The following is a 12,265-nucleotide window of genomic DNA, read 5'->3' as shown; positions in this document are numbered from 1 at the left end:
CTATCACTCCAACACCAGCCTGTATTTTGGTTTTTCTCACCATCTAAATTTTTCTTGGCTCTCTAGCCAATATTTAGAAATTGAGAAAATGTACCATAAAAGATTCAGATTCTTTAAAAAACTTGTTTTTAATTTTTAAAAATTTTTATGAATCATCGTGAGATAGTTATAGACTAACAGATTTTTGTGATTATGTTTAAATCTAACAGTGTTTGAGTACCCATCCATCCACCAGTGCCCATTCTCCACCACCAATGTTCAGTGTCCCTCCCACCACTCCCACCCCTTCCCATCCCCTGCCTCTGTGGCAGACACATCCCCTCTTTCTCTCTCTCTCTCTCCTTTTGGGTGTTATGGTTTGCAACTTAGGCACTAAGCAGTCATCATGTTTGGTCCATAACCTACTTTCAGCACGCATCTGCCATCCCGAGTGATCCCTCCATCCATCATGTGCTTAGTGGTCTCTTGTCCATCCCATCTGCCTTTTCCCCCAGCACACTAGAGTGGCTTCCGGGCCGTGGGGCCACCCTCCTGGCCTTTATCTGAACTATCCTTCGGTGTTATTCTCCTATTATGTTACTTTATATTCCACAAATGGGTGCAATCATTCTGTGTCTGTCCCACTCTTTCTGACCCATTTCACTTAGCATGATTCTCTCCATGGTTATCCACTTACATGCAAATTTCATGGTTTTATCTTGTTTTAATCAGCTGTGCATCACAGGGCATTGTGAGCTGGAGCCAGAGGCTGCCCCTCCCGGGCACTGAGCCCCTGATGGACTCCAGCCCCTCTCAGTCCTGTGGTCATGGGGTGAGCTAGTGGCTTCGGTGGCACTGTGGACTCCCAGCTAACTCTGCTGAGAGAACAGTGAAACAAAGTGCTCCCATCTCCCTTAAGAGAGAGAACAGCAGACCAAGAGTCATGGAAGGTCGTGCGGGCACATGTGTGGGACAGTGCACTGGAACATAACCTGTAGATATGATTGGAGTTCCTTTATGTGAAATATGTGATGAAAGATTTTAAAAGGTGGTTTTTCATGCGACTAAAAGAAGCCGAGTGAGCTGCTGTGAGCGGGCTGACATTCCTGTTTCCCTCATTTATGTGACGTTCTTGCTTGGCCCTTGACATTTGAGTTTGGGAGAAGGGGAAACCGCCTCTGACCTTTCTGGAAGGACTGAGCATGGACACACTGTATGTCCCACAGCCTTCAGGGGGGGTCTGCGGAGCAGAGGGCGGCCAGTGGCCTGTGGTTATGACCACCTGGCGGGGCGTGGGGGCCCTATCACTGAGGTGATCTTTTTCAGGGAGTCATCAAATGGGGTTGTTGAAAGAACAATAAACTCTGAAGAGTCTCCAGGGAGTTCTTATAGATTTTTCTTCTCGGTTCATTTCATTTGGAACCTTTTGTCGTTTTTGTTACTGATTTCTCTAAGTTCCTGATAAACTAAGAAAAGTGCATCATCTGTTTATTTGAGTTGGAGCAAAACTGCTGGACAAAAGGCTTTCCCTTGCCTCTACATACCGTCTCGGGAGGAGTTGTGGAGTTGTCAGCTGTGGAGTTGTCGCCCTGGCTGGTGCTTTGGATCTTAAGCAGAGTGTCCCTCTCCCCCCTGCAGCTCAGCCCCTTGTGAGAAAACGCGCACCCACGCGCCCCGACTGCCCGGGGAGGTGCCTGCCCACCCAGGTTGCTTCCCTGTCTCGGCCATTCAGGGGCCTCCACGCCGCCTGCACGCGTGCCTGCTCTCCCTCCCCTCCGCACACCCACAGACACTGTCATTGTTGGACAGAAATACAGGACACAGGGCTAGGGAGAGATAGCTCAAGCCCCAGTGCTCGTGCTTTGTATGTAGGAGCACTCAGAGGTGCTCAGGGGGGCACTCTCAGAGGTGGCCCCCCTGAGCACCTCTGAGAGTGACCCCTCCCCCCGATAGCGCCTGCAGCCTCCCCGGGTGTGGCCCTCCAACCTAAAAGGAAGAAAGAAGTTAAAGAAAAAGAAGCAGTTCTCTGACACGCTTATTATTTTTCTTCTGTAAATATTTATTAAAACTACAGGAAATTTCCCTCGTGGTCTGGTGTCAGGAGTAGTTGTGATCCTCCGGGCTTATTTTAGGGCTGGAAACCGTTATATCGGTGCTTTATGCTTATTAAGAACCATGGGGAGAGACCCAAAAACTTCTAGTGGCAAGAACCTAGACCCTTAGCAAATCTTTATCTTATGCTGTTCTACCGCTGATTGCATGTTTTTGTTCCCCTTTCATCCCAGTCAACTTCTTTTAAAAAATCTTTTACTTGGGAGAGCGGGGGCAGGGGGACAGAACAGCAGGCAGGGGGTCTGATCCCTAGAATTCCATATGGTCCCCTGAGTCTGCCAGGAGTGATCCCTGAGCACCTCTGGGTGTGTCCCTCTCCCCCCCCCCCACCGAAAAAAATCTTTTTTGTTTCCTTTGCTTTTTGGGTCACACCGGCGGTGCTCGGGGGTTACTCCTGGCTCTGCACTCAGGAATTAACTCCGGCAGTGCTCAGGAGACCATATGGGATACTGGGGATCGAACCCGGGTCAGCCACATTCAGCAAGGCAAATGCCCTGCCGCTGTACTATAGCTCCAGCCCTCCAAAAAATCTTCTAGCTGGTACAGTCCTATAAAATAGCTTGAGCTTTGCTTTTATAATGAGACAAGATATAAAGAACTTAAGTAAAATGTTAGTGACCACTTGTCACCAACATCTCACTAACTTGTTTTTAAATATAATTTGATTCCTTACACAGTTAGATCTATCAGTTCTTTGTGGTTGTCAGGAAGATCTGTGCCAGCGATCTCTCGAGGGCTCCCTGCTACCACATCCTCACCCCCAGAGTCAATGAAATGATTTAGCAGACCCTGCATTTAGAGATTAGGGGCAGCAGAGGTGGCTTCCCACCCCTCTTCTCCTGGGGTTCCGTTTGTGGCTTACTACATTTCAATTTCCAGTCGCACATTTATTCAGCAAGACCTTTCTGTGAGAGCATAAGGCTGGTTGGTCTGATGGGCCAGGGGGTGCTTGACGATGCTCCCGGTCTCCGCCACATTCCTGTGGCTGGAACATGGGCCTGGCTCAGCATTCGCTTCAGCTCCGTGAGGCAGTTGTCTCTCCCGGGGGCCTGGGCCGACCTACGAGGGGCCGTAGCGGTTTGACTTCAGTGACCTTTTCTGCTGTTTCTCTTTTTTTTTCAGAGTATGATCGATTGGGCTTTCTCCTGAAGCTGGACTCGAAACTGTGAGTAGAACGAGAAGGTGCCTGTGGTGGTGGAGAGGTCTGAAGGGTCAGCCTTCGTCCCCCTGTGGTTGCTGGGGCCTCCCTGGGGTGTCTGTCCTCAGTCTGCCCCTTGCAGCTCAGAGCACATTACAGCATCCAGGGACCTGAAGGGGATGGAGTCGTGGCTGCAAGTGTAAAGCCTTGCAATCGACGCTAGCATTCGCCAAGTACGGGCACCCTGTGGAAAGGTGACGTAGAGTAGAAGCTGGTCGTGTGGCAGCAGGGAGAGTGGCCTCTCAAAGATGCTGTGAAGCTCGGCTTGCCGCATTTCCCCCGTACGGCCCTCTTCCTTCCTGATTGAACTCCCGCCACTTGCTCCCAGGAAGACTGCCTGTCTCCCCCTAGCTGGCATACTCTGGCTGCGCCTGAAACTCCTTTTCCCTGCTCGTCCACTAGAGACATTCAGAGAACGCCCCCCTCCCTTCCGAAATGACCTCTTCTGTGAATTTTCTAACTCTGTCGCCAATAACTATACCACAATCAACTGTATAATTATTATTAATTTACGAAGATCACAATCCTAGAGCCAGGCAGAGCAATTAACATTTACGCTCTGTGATTTGGGGCAAGCTGCTTAATCACTCTGAGCCTGTCTCACAGGGCTGTTATAGGGATTTCATTGAAATTATTCCTTCATAGGGACTTTCAAATACAAGGTACCTAATTCCTTAAGAATCTGCCCTATCTAGCCTATCTGATGCCCCTAATACCTAGTCACTACTGGGATTTTTTTGTTAGTTACTCAGTAAACACTTTTTTTTTTTTCTCAGTAAACACTTAGCACATGGATTCAGAGATACTGCATGAGTGGTTGGTTGGATGGATGGATTCATAAATAGTGGATGAGTGGATGGGTAAATAAATAGTGATTGGATGGGTGGATAGGTGGATGGACGGATGGTTGTATCAGAGAGATGAAGAAATGGGCTGGCAGATTAATAACTGGTTGGGTTGGTAGGTGGGTGGATGGATGGATGGATGGATGGATGGATGGATGGATGGATGGATGGATGGAAGGATGGATGGAAGGATGGATGGATGGAAGGGTGGGTGGATGGGTGGGTCAGATGGACGAGTTGGATCGACGGATGAACGAATGGTTACTGGATGAAGGGTGAATTGACTGGGAACTTGCCCTATTAGACTGGGATGTCTTGATCAGGTTCTGTGCGCTCTGTGCCCGTGCTCTGCACAGAGCCCCCTATGGTTGTGTTTAGTAAATGGTTTTAGAAGTACCAGTCACTGTTTTTTTTGCTAGCATCTTTGTGTACCTATGTACCATGTCAGACAGACATGAAATATCAGAATTGAGTCTGCTTCTTTTTCCTCCTGCATGGTGCCTTACTTCAAGCTAAGTCTGATGCTGTTCTGTTCACCACAGCTGCTTTCTCGACAGCAGAGTGGGGGCTGTTTGGGTTTTTCCCACGGCATTATGCAGCTCTGGTCCCTTTTCCTGGTATCTGGCTTCTTGGCCCTGATGCTTCACACTATGAGTTCAGATGTAGTAATTCTCCCAGGTTTTACATGTCGTGGAGGCAGTATGGGGGAGGAATGGTCTGTGCTTTATATCAGGCTAGCAGAGATGTCAGCCACATTTAGCACAGGGCTGGGGCTTGATTATGCTGCAGAGCCACAGGCTTCACTCTTAGAAAATTCTTAATTTAGTGTTCTGGACAAAAAAAACAAATCAAGTGTAAGCTCTAGGAAAGTGAAATGTCACCAGGATGGAAGAGACATAGCAATTACCAAGTTGAATCACATTGATAAACAAAAGACATGTTATCTCGGACATGATAACTACAATATTTAAACTGTCTCCACTTGAATAAGGAGGGAATTAAGAGGACACTCCCGCCCTGCTGTCCTGACAGTCGGGTGGATCACAGGAGGCGGCTGTGGAGCTTCCTGTTTTGGCCCAGGACCATCCCACAAATTGGCTCAATTTAGCCTTTTTCCTAGGTATTCACTTGACCTCATTTGGTGTTACTCACAATTTAAAGCACAAACTGGAACTTACCTACCTCTTACTATAAGGCTTTTTAAATCCAGTGTTGTCTTCAGGAAAAGGCACAGATGTGTGGGATTTTTACCCGCTTCCAAGAAGTACCCAAGTTAAGGATCCTGTTTCTGTGGGCAATTCCTTAGCTGCATTCAGGTCTTGGAAGGCAACTATACCACCAATGCACCATAGCCATGCTCAAGGCCACTCTCCACACACTCGGACGAGCCTCACGCATGAAGGAATCAGCAAAAGAACCCAGGTGTGCAGGACGCGGAGCTGAGATCTCCAATCCTGCTTGGATCGGGACTGGGCCTCCTCCACCCAGATCCCCCTTTTTCCAGTAGCTAGGCAGTTACACCCACAAACTGCCCCCGGCACCGTGTAATCCCATCAACGGCCAAGATCCAGAGACTATAAAACAAAGCTCCCAGAATAAGACGTCTTTTTGTCTAGTTCTCCCTCTCGGAGAACCTGGCATGCTACTGAGAGTATCCTGCCTGCACGGCAGAGCCTGGCTAGCTCCCCATGGCATATTTGATATACTAAAAACAGTAACATTGATGGGTCTCATTCCCCAACTCTGAAAGAGCCTCCAATGCAGCACCATTGGGAAGGACGAGTAAAGAGAGGCTACTAAAATCTCAGGGCTAGGACGAATGGAGACATTTTTGGTGCCTGTGCAAGCAAATCGATGAACAATGGTATGACAGTGATACAGTGATTCCGGTCTTGCCTGATGAAATCTTCCTCTGCTTGCTTTGTATTCTGTGTCTGACCAAAAGGATCTGAACTTGGATTAGAAGAACGGGACTTCACTTCTGCCCCAGAGGCTTAGAATGAAAACCCATAGATCATTGATTTAACTCTATATGTCTTAATTTTCATTTATGAAAAACATATTTACTTCTTAAGGTTTTATAAAGAGCAAAAGGATTCTATACAGTTTGAATACAAAGGCAAATGTGAGCATTTATTTTTATTGCCTTCATTTAACAGATTGAGTAGAAGAATTCATCTATTCTCGATATCTGAAGCCATTGTCTCTTTAAATATTACCTTTGCATTATTGTCTCTACACCTCTTTGAAACTCAGATTCAGCATTAGGCCTCATCATTCAAGACCCCAGTCCTATTAACTTCTCTTCCGTATTTTCCATCTTTTGATCCTTTCTCCCATTAAACTGAAACCCCAGAGGACTCAGTATACGAATGAACTAGAACTAAATCTGCATTCCCAGGCCAGAATTGCAGGAAGGGCTGCCAGAGCTGAGTGGATCAGGGCAGTAAGTTAATAAAATAGAAACCCTTGATATTCACAGCCAGAGTTTTCCTCACTCAGCTGATTCATGAATTCATTTTAAGATATTCTAGGCTGTCTCCGGGGAAAACATGAATTCCTCACAAATACCTTTTCGAGGAAATGAGCAGTTCATAATAAATAACTGAGCACAGAAAAAACAAATCTGTTTCGGAGATCCTTGAAAAATAACAGACAAGAGAGCAGGACCCATGAAAACTTCTGAAGCTGGAGTTATTAGGCACATTTTATAAAGCAATTACATGCACTGTGTTAGAAAAGAAAAGCCAGGATTGAACTGGAGATGTGTAACAGGTAGTTATAAAAAGTGAAAGGCAGTGGGGTGCGGAGGTGGCGGAAAGGGCTGGAGGCCATGCCTTGTATGTTGAAACCCCAGGTTTTGATACTCAGCATCGCATGGTCCCCTTGAGTACTGCCAGGAGCAGCGCCCAGCACTGCCGAGTATGAGCCAAGGAAATTATTTTAAAATAAAAGGTTAGCAGAACAAAAAGAATTTCTAGAACTGAAAATTTACAGTGATCAAAATTTAAAGCTCAGTAGAATTGAGCAGCAGGTTAGATATAAATGAAGCAAAGTTAGTGGGCTGAATAATAGAAGAATTTTGCATATGTATGTCTACTTCTGTCGGTTTCCTTTTGGGGCCACATTTGACTGTGCTCAGGACTTACTTGGATCTGCGCTCAGGGACCACTTCTCGTGGGACTTGGGAACCATCATCTGGGGTGCTGGGGATTGAACCGTCAGCTGCGTACAAGGCAAGGGCCTTACTCTCTGGCCCCCAGAAGAAGTGATCTTTTACAAGGATTAGCAAACTTTTTCTGCGAAAGCCAGGTGGTTTCATTATAAAGCAGAATCCTATATCCTGGAGATTGTGTCTTGCTGTCTCTGTTACAATCGAATGAACAGACCATATTCTAATAGAACATAATTCTGGTATTTTGTTACTATAATTTTCCTTATCAAAGATGAATTTAGCGATGTGTTTTATAGTTATGTACATATTCTTTCACCCTCCTTTATCACTTAGTTCAAACTGTGGCATAATAATTGTTGATGTATATCTACAGCAATTTTTCCTTTCATATGTAATCATTTGAATATATAGGCATAAGAACAAAGTCTAATTCAAAGACTTTTTTCTTAAATCAGCATCAAGACAAACCAAACTTCAAAACAGTGAATCTAAGCATAACATTTACAAAGTGGATTGTATTTTACAGTTCACTTGCTACGAGTGTATGTTTTAAAGAATCCATAAATCTGGCAAATTTTTTTTTTTTTTAGTGATTTATTTATTCTTGTTTTCACAGTGGAAGCAATGTTCCTGTTTCCTCCCTGCGGTGCTGCCGCGCCATGCCCGGCTCTAGCGTGTCTGCGTCTCTCCACCTCTGTCCCCCCACCTCCTCTCCCTGGGGTCCTGCACAGTTCTCAGATCATGGCTCTGTTGACTGTTTCACAAAGTTATTTCCAGTGGGGATTGTCTCCCAACACCCCCACCCCACAATAAGAAAAGAAAGACAGGGCTAGAGAGATTGTGCACAGGTTGGGCACTTGCCTTGAACACAGCTAACCCTAGGTCTGACTCCTGGCACCACACGTGTTCTTCAGAGCCCCATCAGGAGTGATCCCTGAGCACAGAGCCAAGAATACGCCCTGAGCACCGCTGGGTGTCGCCCCCAAACCAGTAAAAGATAAAAAGTAAGACACTTTTTTTTTTTTATTGTGGTTTTGGTTTTGGGTCACACCCAGCAATGCTCAGGGATTACTCCTGGCTCTGCACTCAGGAATCACTCCTGGCGGTGTTCGGAGGACCATAAGGGATACCACGGATCCAACCTGGGTCACCCTCATGCAAAAGTGCCCTACCTTCTGTGCTATCAGTCCAGTAAAAAACATTCTTAATTCTCGGCCACGCATAGAACCAAGAAGTGGGTCAGATGCAGCTCACAGAGCCAACACCCCATGACTTCCCTGCCAGTGCTGTCTCCTCGTCCCAGGTGCTTCCCTGTTCAGGAAATTCTGTTACTTGGAAATGCTCTTAAAATATCTCTCTCCAGGGTGTATTTAGAAAATTTGGAAATGGATGCATTGGATCCTTGTTTTCATCAAATTCTTTAATTATGTGAAATAAATAGTTTTCTGTTTCCTTTGAGAATTCCCTGCCCTTGTACCCACAGAACAATATTCTGAATACTTAGACGCAGCAGCTGCTACAAAGCCTCATCACGTAGTGGTTAACCCTGTGGTCTCCAGGAGCACAGTTGCCTTGGGAGGTTAAAAACGTGGCTTCTGGAGTAAGGCGCGGAATTTCAAAGCCCAGTTCCTCATATTAGTGGATAAGTGAGTTAGTTACCTGCTGAGCCTATTTTTACTATCAAGTGAGGAATGGTTTTAATCCTCCAAGAATAATGAGATTTAGCCTTCCTTGTACCCTTTTGAGTATCTGATAAACTGGGGTATTGATGGCCCCCAAATAAGACTTGAACCGTACCCCAGATTTCATTTTTTTTTCATTTCATTTAACACATATTCCTTGAGTGCCAACTATATACTTTATAACTAAAACTGAAAATTTCAAGCCACGTGAACAACCTCATAAGCATGATTGGCGAAGGTGTTCTGTGCACTCAGAACAGGGTAACGGGCCTTGCTGGCCCCGAGTTGCTTCAGAATTCCTACTATTCCCTGGCCCCAGGGATGCTCAGTGCACTTAGCTCCAGCCCTATGGGATGATACTTCAGGGGGTGAAGTCTGCTCTCCGGGGAGGCCCCAGGCCCCCTGGACGAGTCTCGAAGGTGAGGATGTGGGGAAAGGCTCAGGGCTAAAGGGAAAGGGGAAAGGAGGCAAGCATGTTCTCATTCATCAGCAAATGCCCTGAGCAGCTACCAACTGTCGGCGGTATTTGCTGACTTAAGAACCGACCAGTGAACAAGATGGGCAAGAAATGAAAAGTGTCATCACTAAGTGAATTTTTTTTTTTTTTGGTATCATGGAGGGTGAGGAGTGCCATGGAAGAAAATAGATGAAAAGCAAATTGTTTTCTATTTCTTCTGAGAATCCCCTGCTCTTGTATCCGTAGAAGGAAACTGTTTTATCCGTGCTGGGCAGATCATCCCGCAGACTTACCGCTCCCTGTTTCCTGTTCCACTCTGGCTCTTTGCTGTGCCTTAAGTGGTCCCAGTCTCTTCTTGGGTGGCATTTGCTTAGTCCCTTCTTTGGAGCACATCCCCATATCTGCACAGTGCTCTCCTGACCCTTTACGGAAAAAGAAAACTGCAGACAAGCAATGAATGCTGGAGAGGAGTTTGCAAGTTGAAATGGGTGGTCGCTGGGTGTCGAAACACCGTATGACTGAAACCTAATCACGAACAGCTTTGTAAGGGTCTGTCTCACAGTGACTCAATAAAAAAATAAATAATTTCTTAAAAAAAAGAAATGGGTAGTGAGCCAGCCTCATGAGCAGGCGATGTTCGAGGTCACGGCAGGGAGAGTGAGGTCAGTCCTGCCGGGACTGGCGGCACAGACTTCCCGACAGAACCTTTCGGAGATTTCTGTCTCGGTTGTGAGGACTGTGACTCCATGAGCCAGGAATGTGCCCTGCAGCCGCAGAGACAGCCATGTGGGGCCCTGCAAGGAGCCCCCCCCTGGGCTGCAGGTGCGTTTCCGGAGCTGCCGTATGCCCCGTGGGAGCTGGTGGCACGAGCCTTCGTCTGCTCGAGTGTCTGTGGCACATGCCCTGTGCCGGTGCCAGGCTGCGTCTCTGTTCGGTCTCCCTACACGGACCGTGGGGACTTGAGTGCTCAGCCTAATTGCATAAGGATTTCCATGTGAGGACACAAAGTCGGGGAAGCCAAACCCAGCAGCTTTGAACCACCAAGGGCTCGGGAAAGCCAACTCAGTTATGAAAGACTTATAAACACGGGGCAGCCTCAAGTAGACCCTGGGGAGTAGTTGCCGTTCCCAGAACGGCTGACCAGGCTCGCTGCGCCTGAAGGGGAAAGTGTTTATTGAGCACCTACTGCTCACCCAAGGCTATTAGGTCCTTTCTGTGGTCTCAACCCCTCACTCCTGGCCTTAAATACCATCTCAGTGTTGATGATACTTAGATTAGTACTTAAGACCAGCCTTTCCCCACACCCCTATGCCAGGACCTCAGTTTTGATTTATACTCCCCACCCCAAGCCCCTCAGGATCTTCCCTCCCCTAGTAGGTGCCAGCCATATCCTTCCAGTTGATCAGGTCAAAGTTCTTTGACAGCAACCTAGTTATCAGCAAGCCCAGCTGGCTTTCCTTTAAATATCTCCACGCCTAACCACTTCACACAAGCTCACCAACTCTCTGTTCGAACAACCATCATCTCCCCACTTAAGATTGTGCCCCTGACGATTCTCCCCACTTTATCACATGCTTCTTTGGGGTCCGTTTCCTCCTTAGGCCAATGTGGTCTTGTTAAAGTGCACAGAAATGGGCCGGAGAGACAGTACAGCAGGTGGGGCGTATGCCTCACACATGGCTGACCCATGTTCAATTCCTGGTGTCCCCTATGGTTCTTCAAGAACTGCCAGGAATAATTTCTTGGTGCAAAGCCAGGAGTCAGCACCGTCTGGTGTGCCCCCAAACAAACACAAATTACCAATAATTCTCTTAAGTGATAGTATAGCAGATAGGGTGCTTGCCTTGTACATGAATGTGTATCAATGTGGATTCAATTCCTGGCACCCCATATGTCCCTCCCCCGCCCCCCCCCCCCAGCACTGCCACATTGGTCTCAGAATGCAGTGCTAGGAGTAGCCTCTGAGCACTGCCAGGTGTGGCCCAAAAGCCAAAGCCAAAAACCAATTACAGGACAGGTCTCATTCCTGGTGTGATCGAACATCCAGTGACTCCTCATTTCAGTGATTTCCCAAGCTCCCAAGGGCCCTGCCCCTGCTTTCTTACTCTGCTCCTTGTGTATTGCTTCACTCTGGACTCTTTGCTGTACCTTAGGTAGTCCCAGTCTCTTCTCGGTGGCGTTGGCTTAGTCCTTTCTTTGGAGCACATCCCCGTTTCTGTGCAGTGCTCACTCTCGACCCTTTTCAGGCTTAGCTCAGCATCTCCGTGTTGCTGATGGTCACCCCAGTCCCACCCACACTACCTGCTCCCCCTCCTCCACCACCACCACCGTGTTGTTTTCCTGCGGTCCCCATCCCCTGGGTATCAGTGTTTCACTGACCTGCTCACGTCTCCTCTCACTGAAGGGGCAGGCACTGTCTGTTCCTTCCCGTTTCCAGGTATCTGAACACTGTCTGGGACCTGGTAAATATTTGTTGAATGAATGAACTGGTGGATCACCCTTGGAAGGAAGTAGGATTGGAGTGGATTTCAACTAGGGAGAGAGTAACTAAGATATAGATAACTTACTTGTGTCCCTAAAACTTTGTGCATTCAACTCACATGTAAACCTTCTGTGCCCGACGCACACTTTCTGCTCACTTCACTGTTCAACTTAGATTTCTATTTTTCCTCCAGTTTTACACTGTCAATTTGAACCTGAGTTCAAGCAATACTTTGCTAGGGCAGCAACTGTAAATGTCTGCTCACAGATGTGTTCCTAGTACAGTATGGTGTTCCAGTGCATAACTAAAATTTAAGAAATACTTCTGGGTTTTAT

General features: G+C 47.1%; 1 protein-coding gene across 4 annotated transcripts in view; it reads left to right on the top strand.

Annotated features, from left to right (window-relative positions):
• The window catches only part of ST3GAL3 (ST3 beta-galactoside alpha-2,3-sialyltransferase 3), a 193,767-nt gene that overhangs the window by 93,720 nt on the left and 87,782 nt on the right, over positions 1-12,265 (top strand). For all 4 annotated transcript variants that reach the window (XM_055139621.1, XM_055139619.1, XM_055139620.1 and 1 more), the window contains one exon: positions 3,214-3,256. In XM_055139621.1, coding sequence (XP_054995596.1) covers positions 3,214-3,256 — 43 coding nt within the window. The remainder of the gene's footprint in view (positions 1-3,213; positions 3,257-12,265) is intronic.

Source organism: Sorex araneus, chromosome 5, assembly GCF_027595985.1.
Source record: "Sorex araneus isolate mSorAra2 chromosome 5, mSorAra2.pri, whole genome shotgun sequence".
NCBI classification, from domain to species: Eukaryota; Metazoa; Chordata; class Mammalia; order Eulipotyphla; family Soricidae; genus Sorex; species Sorex araneus.
The sequence above is the reverse complement of the archived record's forward strand: the minus strand, read 5'-3'. Positions and strand labels throughout refer to the sequence as shown.